Consider the following 15,266-nt stretch of genomic DNA (forward strand, 5'->3'; position numbering starts at 1 on the left):
ACAGGACTAGCAATGAAATTTGAAGGGCTGCCCATCAAGCAGCAACAAGGAAAGACTAATGTCCTGAGAAATTCAGTAAAGTTTCTTCATTGATGCAACAAACTACCACCCAAGTGTACTAAGAAGCTCAAGGTCATGAGACCTCAAGTAAGTGTCAAGAGTAGAAGAGGAAGAAGTGGGCTCAGGTGCACCTGGCCAAACTACCCTCACAGTAGAAGGCTCCCCATGAACTTTACTGCTAAAAGATTAACTATTTAAAGTGCTGATTGGACTTTCTGTCAAGGTGCACATAACATGTACAACGTGTCTTCAATCTTTCCTCAGAGCTTGCTCATGTGAGTTTTTGAAGAAAAAAGTGCAACTGACATTTCATTGTTAGGCAAAGTGAGGGACAAAGAAGAGTACAAAAAGTCAAATGAAACGATATTTCCTTTCATCCAATCATTTTGCACTCTACTAAATTCATTCTAGATAAACCTCCCCACGTAAATCACAATGAGAAAGAAGATGAGTTGATCAAGGAAGACATAAATTACCTCACTGGCATGGGCATTACCTGGAAAAGTAATACATTTGCACTGCCTTTGGCATATACTCTTTTTTGTCTAGAGATTGATTGTGTTTCTACAGTGGGCTTTACTACCAAAAGCTCAGAAATAAAACAAAGTTTCCATACAGGTAAACCTAGCCTCTCCTACATCTGGTAGCAGCACTTTGAGGGAGACCTTTTCCTCCACAAAGGTGGTAGGGTTTCAGACCCTTCTAAAATTTGATATGTAGGGAATCTCAGTGTCCCTCCCTCCCAAAGTTCAGTCCCACACAGCTGCCAGAACTTACCTGGAGGGAACAATCTGTCACCAGGCATTAATATTTCAAAAACAAAAAAGCTTTGACATGCACATCAAACTACAGAGTTTCAAAGCAATGTAAAGTGCAGTTAGCACAACAGCAAAGAGATGATGTCTATTTCAGTCAACCTAACTACAAAGTTTCCTACAGGAATGACTAACCTAGAAAAGTTACACAAGATATTCCATGTTAAATTGAACAGCTCTCCTTTGGCTAATAAAGCTGCAAGTGGAAACTGTCCATGGCTCTCACTACAGCAAGGTTGTAAATAAAATGCACACTAGAAGGAATAATAAATAACACTGCTTTTTTTTTTTTTTCCTGTCTTTTTAAATGAATGTCAAATTATCCAACAGAAGAATCTCTTGACTATAATGAAATGCCTCTTAAGCACCTTCTATCCATTTATAACATCAGAGAACATAAACCTGTTTTAACTGTGGTAAGGGTGACGGAGCACTGGAACACGCTGCTCAGAGAAGTTGTGAAATCTTCTTCTATGGAGATATTCAAAGACCCATCAGGACACCCATCTGTGTGACCTATTGTAGGGTATCTGCTTTAGAAGAGGAGTTGAACTCAATGATCTCTTGAGGTCCTTTCCAACCTCTGCAATTCTGTGATTCTGTGTGATTCTGTCCATGTACTTGAAGTTTCTGAATTAGTTCAAAAATTGCCGGATACCATAAAATTTGTTCTTCAGCCAGCAAAAACTTCAAAGAATTGAAGTAAATGTAGTGGAGCTAGTTGATAACATAGTGAGCTCTTTGCTAAACACACCAAATGAGTCAAAATAGAATCAATAATTTCAACTAGGTCATGGAAATGTTTTTATTAAACGCTGACTCCACCTTCAGAACAATATCTACCTTTATATATAGCACATAATTTTAACTTTCACTTGCAAATCAATATTCCAGATCTTAGCAGATTTTACATAAGAAACATGTTCCTACTTCCTGAATCATATTTTGTTTGGTTTGCATGCTGTGCTGGTACAAGATCAAGCACCCCTCAAGGTTTTTTAGTATATATTGCCAATAATGGTTCTGATAAGACGTGCTTAGTGCATACTAAGTATCACTGATATTAGATTAACCATCAGAATGTGTGATGAACTACGTCTTGAAGCACAGACGATAATGTAATGGCTATCTGAAAGCATGCAGCCCATTATTTTGTATGCACTAATTACGTACAAATTTTTTTCACATTCTTTCTGAAATAATGAATGGAATCAAACACGAAGTGCCACGTTAAATTATAGTACACAACTGGGGAAAAAAAAAAGAAGAGACTCACTTCTACACAGCTTAAAAAGGGAAGAAATAAAAAAAGAAAAGCAGCATCAGTTAGTAATGCTGCATCTTGCTTATTATAGGGCAATTGCTGTTGCAGTTCTTTGAAACTACTAATGGCAGAAAATTTAAAGAAAAAAGAAGAAATAATAAAATAGAATGAGCAAAACTGGAAAAAGAAAAAAAAAAAAAAAAAAAAAAAAAAAAAACACCAGGAAGATGAAGGCAAATGTTTAAGAAAGATGCCTGTTTCTTTTTTCCCCATATATCATTAATTGTTCCCTACGCAATCTAAGAATAAAACATCTTAAACTTTAAGGTATGTAGATTTCCCCGGGGTTTAGGTGGGTAACAAAACAAACATTTTTCAGTGTCTCTTTGGAGAGAGGAGGTCTGCAATGCTTCGATACCAAGGACTGCATAATGACGAACAAATCCACCAAGAGAACAAAACAAAAAAGCCATACACAAAGTATCGAGTTGCTGACATATTTGCCATAATCTCTGAGAACACATATAGCTTTTCACTCTCATTATTACAGAGGATATTCATACACAGAGCACAAACAATACATCCCTCAGAAACAATCTGTAGCCAAAATGGTCACAAAATTCTGCACTTGTACATACTTAGCTGTCTGTATGTAAAGGGCCCTCACTATTGGTAGCAGTGGCGTAAACCAGTTCATGCATTTTGCCTCGGAAAGCAATCCATTGGAAGGAGCACAATCACAGAAGTTACCAAACATAAATGGAACTACTCTACTCAGGGGACCAAATATACTCTTTAGAAACTGCCCTAGAGCACAACTCTTGCCAAACAAAGTTCTAACAAAACTAAGCACTTTCACAGAGCAAACGCGTTCACAGTACAGATGTCTTCAAGCAGTTTCACTGCCAGAGGACACTGTCTAGTGCAAGAGCAGCACTTTCTCATTCGTGCTGCCAACCAAACACAGGATTCTGTGGGCACAACTGCTATGCACCTGCTGCACAAGCCCTGCTCTTCCATGTGCTGAGTTCTGGTTCATAGTAATCTTAGTCCACTATGGCATCTTCAAGAATAAGGAAAAAGCTAAAATCTGTTTGGGATTAGTCCTCTGATTTCTCACAGGTACCTAAAGTCCCCAGCAAAATCCAAATAGAATATTTGCAAACCATCGCTAGTGAACTATAATTTTCATAAAAATTAAGTGTTTAATCAACCAGTGAGGAAGAACCTCTTAAACATGATACAGGAGGTACCTGAAATGACAATAGATGGAGGAATTTTTGCTAAGCAGACACTCCTAGATTACGATAAGAACAATTAACCTTGAAAAACCTATTTCAAACAAGAAATTAAAAAAAAAAAAAAGGGGGTTAACATCCACACACACGTCCATTGCAGTCTTTCTCTACAACTACTTCAAAGCCTGACAAGTCCTAATGATGTTATTCTTAAGGATTTGTTATGATAGTTCAAGGAATATACAATAGGAAAGTGAATAGGTGAGGAAAGAAATGGTAAGACTAACATTAGTTTGACCTTACCTGGCAGTTGTTGATTGTCAGCAAGCAACCATTGTGTGGTTACTCAGACCAGAATATAAGAAAAGCACTTAAGAAGCTAATGACTGTAATTGTACGTAAACATAGTTCTGTATAACGTCTGTGTGCGATGGGGGGAAGTGATGAGAGAGAGACTTAATTCTAGGGAGAAAGAATACTGGATATTACCCCCTGATTTACCTTTCTTCAGCTGAAGGATTTACAGCTATTTACAGTGGGCAGGCCTTTATAAAGGTGATTCACATGATGTGGCCTGTTCCAGCTGCTGAAGGGAGCCTGTCAAACTTAAAATAGTGAGCCTTACAGGAACGGCACAAATGCACTTCATTAACACGCTCACTGCTGGCTTCCAGGTGACATGCACTTAAGTGCCCATATTTCATTGTCATGTTGACAAGGGAGTCACTGATAGAGCTACCAGCATGGTGGAGGTTTAACAATTTCTTTCCCTCTCTTGCCATACCTGTGGGATGGCATAAGAATGGCAGCTGTCTTTTTGTCCAAAGATACACATTCTAGCTTATTTTACCTCTACTTGTTATTTCATTTGAGCTTTTTAAAACAAAAAAACAACAACCTCTGAGGTATTTTGCCACTAGCTCTCCAGTAGAAGTCATACTTCCAACATCATCTGAATAGTTCTCTTGACTCTTGAATTCATGTCTTCTTACCTGATAACATATTATCTGTTTTTATTGAAGGAAACTTCAAAGTCATTTCATGTTTGTGCCTGTGAATCATCAGATGATCCTCTGTTGGAAAACGCTGTCAGGCAAAAACAGAGAGAGGAAGGAAAAAAAAAAAAAAGAATTTAATTCTCTAATAAACTTTTGGCATTAGTCAGAATTTTAAAAATGAGACTTTGAAAGAAATGTATCCTGCCAGAAATGTGTCCAAATGGCACAAGAACAGCCACAGACAATTTGTAAATGTGAGTGTAAGTAACAAACATCAGTACTCTCCTTAGAAATATATTTGAAGAAGTTCTCACTGGAGTTACAAACAGCAAGGGGTCACATATTTGCTTGAAAATGTAGCAAGATCAAGTTTGGGTTTTAAGGGTCTGGGACACAGGCTCCACTACCACAGCTTCACAAGTCACCACACGCCTGAGGAACTGTGATAACTGCTATTGTGTATGCCTTTAGCCCACGGCAAATGCAAAGTAATGAGCGCATCTTAAATCACTTCACTGGATTTTTCTGCTTTTGTGTCTTTCTGCAACCTATCTCCTGAACTCCTATGAATAGTCACAAAAGCCAGCTCTTCCCTACCTAGAAACATTCAGGCAAAATGTTTCTTTATTTGTGGAAAACCAATACATTGACATCAAACTGTTGGTGCAAAGGTGCTCAATACCTTACAATTATTGGTGATCCTTCACAACAGTAAATTATCTTCCTCCCCTTTGTCACGCAGAGAAGTGCTCTGTTTTTTTATGCTATTAATAGCTGTACTAATAGGTTCTGACAGCAGAATTTTACAACAAACAGCTCATTTGGACCAAGACAAAGGAGAGAAAGCTTGAAAAGATGTTGGAACACTTGAATACATAGTTTGCTAAGTTAAAATTCAGTAAAGTTTCCTTCACTAAGTGAATCTGCAGAACTACTGTAGTAGTTTTAACAGAGTTAGTTCAGGACTAGTAAAGACCAAGAGGTGTTTCACCATAGCTTGGGAAAAAAAAAATACATATATATATATATATATATATATATATATGCACACACGTGTGTGTCTAAGCTATATTATATATTAAAAGCAGATTTTTAAAGCAACAGGTACATAGTGACTGTCAAAAACTAGCAATGACAGAGTTAAAGTGACATAAGTCTGTAAATACAGTATATATTCTTGGCTAAGTGACTTTGCTTGTGGCTATGGTATAAATAGTTGCAGCAGAATACACCTTCTGAGACTTTAAGCCCACAGACAAAGCAACGTAAGTAATGGAAATGAGTTCCCTGGAAAAAAAAAAAAAAATCCCCAAGACCTTTTCCTCACTGTGAAATCCTGGTTCATTGCTTACTCATCTGGAAGAAATGCAGCACTAGAAATTTATGTTAAGAACAAACGGAATTTATGAAAGACTTTGCTCAATGAAATTATGAGACAAAAAATAAAGTATTTCCCTTCATGGAACACCATGCTTTGTCTCCAGAGTGAAAGCAACCAAGCTTGAAGAGGGCTTTGTGTGAATGAGGAGAAGCTATTCCTCCAGCCCAGGTTCTTGTGTCTTTTTTTGTAAACTACTTTCTTATGCAGAACATCAACATCCTCGGACACACATCCACACTCACTGGTGGAGAAGCCATCAGGCATCTTGCTACGAAACACACTTGTGTCAATTCCACATTCACAGCAATCTGAGATCATGCTTTGGAGTGGGAACTTAAACCTTAGTGCCTTCCCAAATTGCAATTGCATACAACAAAATAGTGTCTCTGAGCACATAAATGAGTTTGTTGGGAGGATTAGCTCCCCACCACTGACTGAAAACACTTAAGTCCATTGATTTGAGTGGAAGTTTGTTCTGGAATTCAACAAAAAGTTCAATTTTGACCGTAAGACTCAGATGTTATTATACTATCTCTGTGAGAGAATAGTCCAGTGGGAGCTTAACTCTGCCTGTGCAGGGCTGAAGGCACAGGTCCTTGGTCAGAGGGACAATCAGAAAGATGCACTCCAGCATCTATAGAAAGGCTCCTGCTTAGACAAGCAGCAAAGCTGCTCAGCCTTCATTCTCAGAATTCTCCTTTTTCTTAGTTCAGCTGCTGACAGAAACGCCTACATTCTGGTGATACTCACACAGTACTTTGTTAGCCCATTGTTCCACCATAAGAACCTATGGGATTGTAAAAATATGAGCCAGCTGAAAACCTTAAACATAGAAGGAAATATTACCCTCATTAAGAGAGGAGGAATCTGAGAAATGGGTAAGCTAAATCACTTAAAACAGATGCATACAGGAAGCCTGTGGCAAAAGCACAAAATATGTCCTTGCCTCAAAGTTTTCCTTGTAAGCTCTTCACTAAACCAATTAGGATGGGAAGTGCCACACACGGAACTTCTTCCCTTGGCACTGAACAGGAAGAGATGATGGTATTGGTTCTGCAGAAGAAACTCTGAAGTCCAATTAAACATCTCAGCAGCTTAAATCCTTGTCACTTCAGGTTTTTTGTTTGGTTGGGTTTTTTTTAAATAAAACATCTCACATTACAGGTCAGATTATATCCTCAGAAGCACATGGCAGGTTGCCAGCCAACAGGAATCCCACATGTGCGTCCTGGGGCAGAATTCATCTATAGGCTGTGCTTTCAATGGAGAATATTTAGTAGAGTAAATCTCTCAAAGATTAAAAAAAAAAAAAAAAAAAAGGAGCATTGCATTTAAGAATTTAAAAACATCAGGAGAGTCTTAATATCAATATAGTATCAACATAGTATGAAACATAACATATCGCATCCACATATGAGCAGAAAAAAGACAAACGCATCTTGCTTAGTGTGTCCCCTCATACTAGCCATTAAGGAATTTGCAATAGCTGGCTTGAAACATTAGGATGAGACAAGGGAAGGAACAGAAGCTTGAGAAGCGTTCTACCAACTCAGTCTTCAATCGCTGTTATGTCTGCCTTAAATATTTTTTAGTAACATCATGTGGAGCAAAGAGGAAATTGAGGGGCAGGAAGGACTTAAAAAAAAACAACCCACATTATTATTAGACATGTGCTAATATATCAGGAGGCATGCAAGCCAGAGCTAGTGCTGAGGACTCAATTAATATCACCGCTGACTCCACTCACCTGTGAGCAGCCTGGGGCACTGCAGACAAAAGGCCTCTCCTGCTCCAAGTTCATCTTTGATTCCTCATAAATCTACATGTTAAAAGGGGGAAGGGGAAAGAAAGGGAACCTATGAATATATACATTCTGAACATTACGAATACATGCGATGCGCAATCTTGACAGTTTTTGTTCTCATTTCAAAGCCCCCCCAAAAAAGCAGAGCAAAGTGTCATCCTTACAGTACTGCATTTGCTAATATTTGGCAGGCTCTCTAAGTCTAAGCTCTAATTACTCCTTCCTGAGCACACATTTACTCTGAAGAAAGAAAAAAATGCTCACTAGGCTTTAGCAGCAGAAATCCCACCTCTGAGAAAAAGCATATGTTCAGTGTTGTTATTAGATAAGACCATGTCTGCTCAGAAATATCTCGAATTAAGGGTTTTTACCTTTCCTTCTTCAGTTCCTCCTGAACAACATTAAAACCAGACGTCTAGGTTATTTTTGAGAACGAGCCCACTTTTCAAAGTTCTTTGTCCATACTGTTCAATATTAATAACTTAAATGTATTATATGCAGGGTCTGGATATGCACCAGACTAAGATGCATCAACACCCTTTAAAAGATCAACTAGGTCCTAAGGAGCTCCAGAAGCTTTGACTAAAACTGCAACTTCACCATAGCAGTCACAGCCCAGTAATTAAGCTCCAAAGCCTGGGGAAGAGCCCCTGGGTCTTAAGTAAATAAGGCAGGAGGAAAGCATTTGCCCTCAGAACACAGCAATGTGGCTGATTTGGGTCAATGTTCCCAGAGTGGCCCCGACCAGCGTGAGCAAAAATCATTTCTTAGTAACAGCCTAGGACTTAAAATAAACAAATCTCTTCTTGCTGAATCTTTGGAGCCTGTTATTACAATTGGCAATGTGATTTGGAAGTAGTTGACCCACCTTACAGCACCATCTACAATTTTGGCTTTAAATCCCTTAAAATTCAGTCTTGCCATAACCACGCTTACACAAACATTAGAGTTGTGTTTGTGTGAATCTCTTGTAGAACAAAAATGAATATCCTAGTAGAGAAGCAGAATCTGATCCTAAGGGAACAAAAATGTGCAGTACAAGAACTGAAATTATTCTATTTTGCCATCAATTTCTAAAATCAGTGTGTCACTTCAGATTATCAGGAATATTTTAACCACACTTAATCTTAATTTCAGGTAGACTTTATTTCCAAGAGCAAACAATAAATGCACTGTTAACTCAAATGTCAGCCCAGACCTGTAATTACAGCGATTATCTTCAGTAATGTAAGTTTTTTGTAGAAACAAAACTTTTAGATGATGACCATTTCCTTTTCAATATAGTTTACTCCAGTGAACAGCATTGGACTAAGAGTGTATTTCTTACCTATGACCAAAAAAAGAAAAGGAAGGCAACAGAGCTTCCTTTACCACCTCCACTGACTCCCATTCCTGTTTCATTTCACCTTTAACCTCCACAAGGATCCCACCCCTCAAGGTGCTGATTAGCACCAACTGGTTTTCTTGATACAAACATCTCCACTAAAAACTGGCCTGAGACAGACGATTCATTGCACCAAATGCAGTCAGGTGGTAAGAAAGACCCCAGCTCAGCTATCCAGCTACACTAGGATAGAACTGAAATTGCTACAATTGTACCTGATTTACTCCCTTAAAATTATTCATATCCTGTTTTGATTTAACTTACATCTCTGTTAAACTGAAATAGGACACTCATAATCAGAAATGAAAGAGCGTGTTTACATCAAGACTTACATTAAAATAACTTGAAGTGTTAAATTTCTGCTAATTTCAGTTATTTCAGTTCCAGTCTGTGTATAGACAGGCTCTTCTGAGGTGAAGCAATAAAAATTCTCTGAATTAATGCTATCCTGCCTGAGAGAAACAGCAAGCAGAGAGATAACTGACTAAACAAACAAACCCCCACAAAAACAAAAACAAAACCCCAGCTAGTTTGATTTTTAAATCCACCTCTATTTATGGTACGTGACCCTGCAATGTTGTCTTTCCTAAAGACCTTTTCACAGAATAAAAAGGAAAAAAAGGCTTTATCTGAGATCTCAATTACTCCTGCAACTGAAGCTCTGCCAAATGTTTATGTTACCTCTTCCTCCCCTCCTCAGGGGACAGTGACAACTGCATTTTCAATAGCAGAACAATGGATGGTACTCAGAGAAAACAGAGAACAACAATTCTGGTCCCAAGCATCCGAGTGAATTTTAATATGTTGCCATAAATTATTTGGATTTTGTTTTCTAATTGAGTACTGAACATGTAAGACTTCTCCGCTCTCTTTGAGCACTGCGACTTAATCCCTAAATCCATAAGTACATACAATTATATAATTACCAGGGTTATCTAGGTAGACAACATGGGACAAGCACCAAAGCAATACATGGTGCGCATCAGCATCCAGAATGTTGGAATTGACTGAGGAAAACATGGACTTGGATTTTATCCCCAGTACTCTGAGAAAGTGTCAGATCCAACATCAAGTAATTGTTCACCACAAATGTATGAGCAACTGCTGGTTCCCCAGAATCGCTCTTTGCAGACTATTTTAGAGGCTAGCATTAAGAAAAAGATAACAAAATAAATAATCCAGAATGGCCGTACCATGTGTGCCCTCCGGGATACTGCCTCGTGTGACGTGATCCATAAAACAAGTTAGCAGATAGTGCGATGCCCTCAAGTCAAGTTGCACTATGCAGAATTCATATTCCTATCTAATGCCATCACTGTGGTTGTGGCTGTAATCACATTGAATCACTTAGAAGAATAAATGAGTGAAAGAAGCTGCCTGCTGCCTTTAGAGAAAGTGTGCAGGGCCACACAACGCAAGTTTCCTTCTGTACAGCCTTGCAGGTGGTTCAGCATGTACGAAGGAAATCACGCAAGCAATGGCAACATATCTACTGCACCTAATAAAAATAAATCACGGCAACCTTTCCATCTAAATTAAGGTGCTTATTAACCTTCAGGGTCTTAAATATTCAAGTTACACTCACGCACCTTCCACAGTACTCACTTGACTGCCACAATGAATGCACACAAAGAATATCAGGCAAATCTGTGATGACTGAAAAGGTTAAGAATTGCCCTGCCTTATTTTTATTCATGTTATCGATAATTCAGCCTATTCCAACTGCACGGCCTCTTCAAAGAGTTACAAACATAAGTGAGCAACAATGTTGATTTGTCCACATTAGTCCTGGTTTTATTAACAATAGATATAGATATGAATGCTTAATGCAGCAGAAAAGGGGGTTGAATTTTAATAGAGATGTTAACAACATCTGTCAGCATTTATTGCCCTATTGCGAACATGTAAAGAGCCTTATTGGCTGAACGTAGAAGTGAGGAAATCTGCTACACTGTTGTAGCCTGCCACTCTTCTGAAATATCACCCTGCTCAGAAGCAGCTAAGGTATTCCAGCTATAAAAATAAATAAAAATATAGAAGAAACGTAGAAAGATTTCTCCAAGCCATGCCACATCTAGGAGGAAGTAAGCACTGCAGCAAGCCAACGTGTTCTTCTATTTCTTAACTTCTGCATAAGATGCTTCTAAACATTTTTATTGTAAATAATAAAGCTGAAGCCTGCAGTGAGGCGTAGAAGAAGAAAGAAATACAAAGCAAACAGAAGAAACAAAACCACTCTCAGAGCACAGCAACAAGTTAGATTCCTTCCCAGCAGCATCCAGGAGAAGCATGCCGTGCTCTCACACTCTTCAAGCAGAACCCCACAACTGTCCCTTCTGGATCAGAAAAATACCTCTAACAATGGACACCAAGAAAGCACACTCCTTTCTGACTCCCTCTCCCCCTTTTTAAACTCAGCAGTAATCTTATTGCCTTACTGGTAAAAACATCAAGCAGGCTTGTTTCCTGTTTCAATGTTATTCTTGAAGTGGGCTGCAGTAAGAGTCTGATTTTCATTGGGCTATTATTATTTGCAGCTGTGCGACCTTTTTAACCCTCTTTTAAAAGTGACATTTCAGCCTCCAACCTCAAGCTGTCTAAACGTTGCAAGGTTTTCAGTCCTCTGATTAACAGTGAAAAAGAACCAGTGGGGAGGTGTACTACCATGTGCCTGGTACAGGTCAGAGCACCAATCCTGTCATTTGCACGAGTGAGTAATTATGCTCATACGAGCAACCTGTTTGTTGAAATTAATCACCTGGGCACATTTGCAGGACAGGTTTCTTCAGGCTGCTGTGACCGAGGTCACCGAGATTGCCAAACACAAGCACAAAATCCTCAGCCACTATGCAGAGACATGAGCAATAAATGAAGCATCACCTATTTCTTAGGGTCATGGTCACAGTGCACGAGAAGTGAGAGGAAATGTAGTTATGGTGCACTTGTGAATATCAAAGAAACCCTTGGACGCATGCAGTGCTTTAAAATGCTAGTGGCAGCTCTTCAGCACAGGACTATTTACAGATAATTACAGGGTTATTGCAAATGCTATTACGACTTGTTGGTTTTGGAAGCATAGCATATGCAGGGTTAATGCCTACAGTTGCTCTCAATATGCCCTTGCATGAGCAAACCAATGTTAAGTAGCATTGTGCTGAAACGGCGCATGGTGTTTTCATCTGCATGGAGCACCCAGTGGAAGCGCTTGCTTTCTGAGGCTAGCATCATGCTTTCCACATGCACACATACAGGGCTCATTATCACGGCCCTGCCTGCTCCAGCTGCTACAACAGAGGGTCTGTCAGCATTTCCATTAGAACCCCCCCGTTTCAGAATTAAAACATTTCCAAATGGTTCTGGATGCTGGAAAGTAATTTGTGTCTGGAGTCCCCAAGAAGGCCTTTAATGTGATACACATTTGAGCTGGGGCTCAAGCCCCCACTAGTACTCCAGTGAAGTCTTTGTCATTACATTTATGACATTTATATGTGGAAAAACACTCAGCTTGGGCCTTTATTCATTTGTTTTAAAAGAGGAGAGCCCCATAAATCTTCAGGCAGAGCAGAGCGCTCTCAAAAAGTGGTTGATGTGTGAATTGCCTCAGTGAGCCACATTGGGTTCCATCCCCATGGCTGGCAGCAGAGATCACTGTCTGTGTGGCACAGGGTGCGTTGCTGGTACTGATGTCCCCTGCCACCTGTGCTGGCCAGCAGCATGCTTCAGGATCAGCTGAAGACAGAGTACCAAAAATACTGCATTTTCAAGCTTGCCAAACAGCTCAGTTCTTTTTAAAGAGCTACTCAGTTTGTTTACTGCCTGTATGAACAAAACCCAGTGCTGGGAAGGCTTCCCAACAGTCCAAAGGCTCTCCCCGTCACTCTCTCTTCCAGGTATATCCATCTGTCTCCAGACCAGAGGCAGAAGTGTTCTCGCTTCCCCACTCAGTATTTGGCCCCGTAAAACACTGTTTCTGTAATCAAGGAAAACCTAATACCTGTCTCTTGCAGATCTTCTTCTTTCTTATAAAGAAAGAGAGAATAAGTAGAACTGAGAGTAACCAAACAGAAAAGGGAAACAAAGGCAGGAAGTTTCTTCCAAAGGGAGGAAGAATGAAGTTTGAAAAACTCAAGGGTCAAGGAGCAGGGGAACTGGGGGAAAGCAGCACCCCAAAGGGGCTGGACACAGGGAGCCACCAGTGGAAATGAGATGGAGAAAGTGGAAATGAGGCCTGCAGACCACTGTGTACAAAACCAAGAAAAGAGGAAAAAAGTAAAAGGATTCTTCTGAAAAAGAAACTCAAAATAGAGAGCAGATGACCTGCTGCCTTCCCATACAACAGAGTTAGAATCCAACATTGTATTCCATCCACACAAGACAGGAACATTTGGTAGAGTGCACAGTTTGTCCTCTTCACTGGATGAGTTTTATCTTAAGTCTAGAGAAGATGCACAAGTTTAGATTATTAATACACATCGCCTAGGCTCTCCACATCAGTATGTGAAAACCAGCATGGATTTTCTTGGTATAGAGGATTTGCTGTTTTATGAAAATAACCACGGGGTTATTAAGCACAAGCAACAGAAGACAAAATAAAAGGAAATAGGAAAACAAAGGTGGAGAGCAAATTTTTTTTTTAAAAAAAGCACTTTAAGTTCATGAAAGTTATCTCAGCACAGAAATATTCTATAGGAGAAATCAGATCTTTATAGGGAAAGATATCTGTTACTTCAACTCTGCAAAAGCACTTCAAGGAATATTATGGTTCTTTTACACTCTGCAACTGACCAAGCAGGGACTGCCTCTCCTGGAAGCCTTCCAGGCTTGTAGCTTTGCAACTGTCCCCCACTGATGTCATTTGCAGAACAGGCCTAATACCTGCTTTCTCTCATTACAAGTTTGAAACAGCACAAGACCTGACTGCAACCTTGCTGACAATGCAGACGTTTGCTTCACAGAACATGCAGCAGCAGCAACACGGGCTGTAGCAATACAGCCACAAACACAGGCAATACAAGGAAGAGTCACTATTTGACAATGAACATTTCACACACCAGCAGACGGAAACACCATCTATATCACTTCTCCATTTTACCTACTTTCAATTTTTCTGCTAGCTTCTTTACTGTTAGAAAAACCCAGATCTGCTAAGTAAAACCAAAATCTAAGTCTACAGATTCAACATGCCAAATGCTAAAGAAAATGTCAAGTGTCTATGGCTAGTCAATCTCACAGTCATCCCAACGTTAACAACTATCCCATTAGGTATTCAACTTAAGTGCTTATGCTAGAAGATTTAGACTGCTGTGGGTGGTGGAACAGCAAAAAGATAGAAAGGGAGAAAAATCTTAGAACAGGATTCAAAAAGACACCTTAAATGGTCTGAAGAAAACTCTACAATCTCAAAGGTTCAACTAACTTTTGATTGGTTGTTCAAAGTAGCGATGATACCCTCTCTCTACATAAGTCACCGTCCATCTCAAATCGTCCTCCACAAAGAGGTGGAGAGAACTGCAAAAAAACTACAGTAACAGCAGTGGCAGGAATCTTGTTTCAAGAGACAAACTGAGAGCTAACGTTTTAAAGGAAAAAATGTATTCGCTCTGTTTTTTTTTTTTTTTTTTTTTTCTTTATGAGCAAGTCTTGGCTTCTCCCTGTTTGGGACATGGTCCCTTGAGGCACACAACGCGCACATAGAAGTTAAAACCACCATTAGCTGAAATCAATATTTACCAGCAAACACAAGATTTAAAGGAGAAGATACACTCAGAGAACTCCATTCCAGACATTATTAACTGCACCTGCTCTCTCATTACTAGGTTTTAGAGGGTTACAAACTTAATGCCACTACAGTGCAATATGTGATGCCCTAGTGATTTACTAATCACTACGTACAGGATGCTTAGAATTGTATATACAGCTATTTGCCAGGAAAAAGGGGAAAAAGACGGATCAGAAAATGCATGGCTTGTCAGCCTGTCCCAATTTTCACTCCTCTCCCAAAGGTTAATAGTGTTAAGTGAAGTGGGTCCTCTGTCTTCTGCAAACCCTTTCACAAGCACAGCACCGTTCCCAGCACTGTGGAAGCTGCTATGCTTCTTGCCAGTAGTTCTTACACCAAGAGCTTTATTGTGGATGTACAAAAGGAAAACAGAGTCTGCAGATCAATCTCCTCAAGTTAAGATGGTTCATCATGTCTATTGCTGTGAAGTGAAATAAAAAAAACAACAAGACAACAATTGAGGAAAAATGCAAGTGTTATGTACTGGAGAAGATCTACAGGAAGCCTATAAAGGGCAGAAAAGGCAACTGCAACTGTGGTGAG

General features: G+C 39.5%; 1 protein-coding gene across 1 annotated transcript in view; it reads right to left on the minus strand.

The window, feature by feature from the left end:
- Window positions 1-7,569, minus strand: part of CREB5 (cAMP responsive element binding protein 5) — a gene marked incomplete at both ends in the record, with an annotated part of 200,946 nt that extends 193,377 nt beyond the window's left edge. The window contains 2 exons of the mRNA XM_079538541.1: window positions 4,370-4,463; window positions 7,504-7,569. Coding sequence (XP_079394667.1) covers window positions 4,370-4,463; window positions 7,504-7,557 — 148 coding nt within the window. The remainder of the gene's footprint in view (window positions 1-4,369; window positions 4,464-7,503) is intronic.
- Between the last annotated feature and the right edge of the window lie 7,697 nt (window positions 7,570-15,266).

Source organism: Tetrao urogallus (assembly GCF_951394365.1).
Source record: "Tetrao urogallus genome assembly, chromosome: 7".
In the NCBI taxonomy this organism is placed as follows: domain Eukaryota; kingdom Metazoa; phylum Chordata; class Aves; order Galliformes; family Phasianidae; genus Tetrao; species Tetrao urogallus.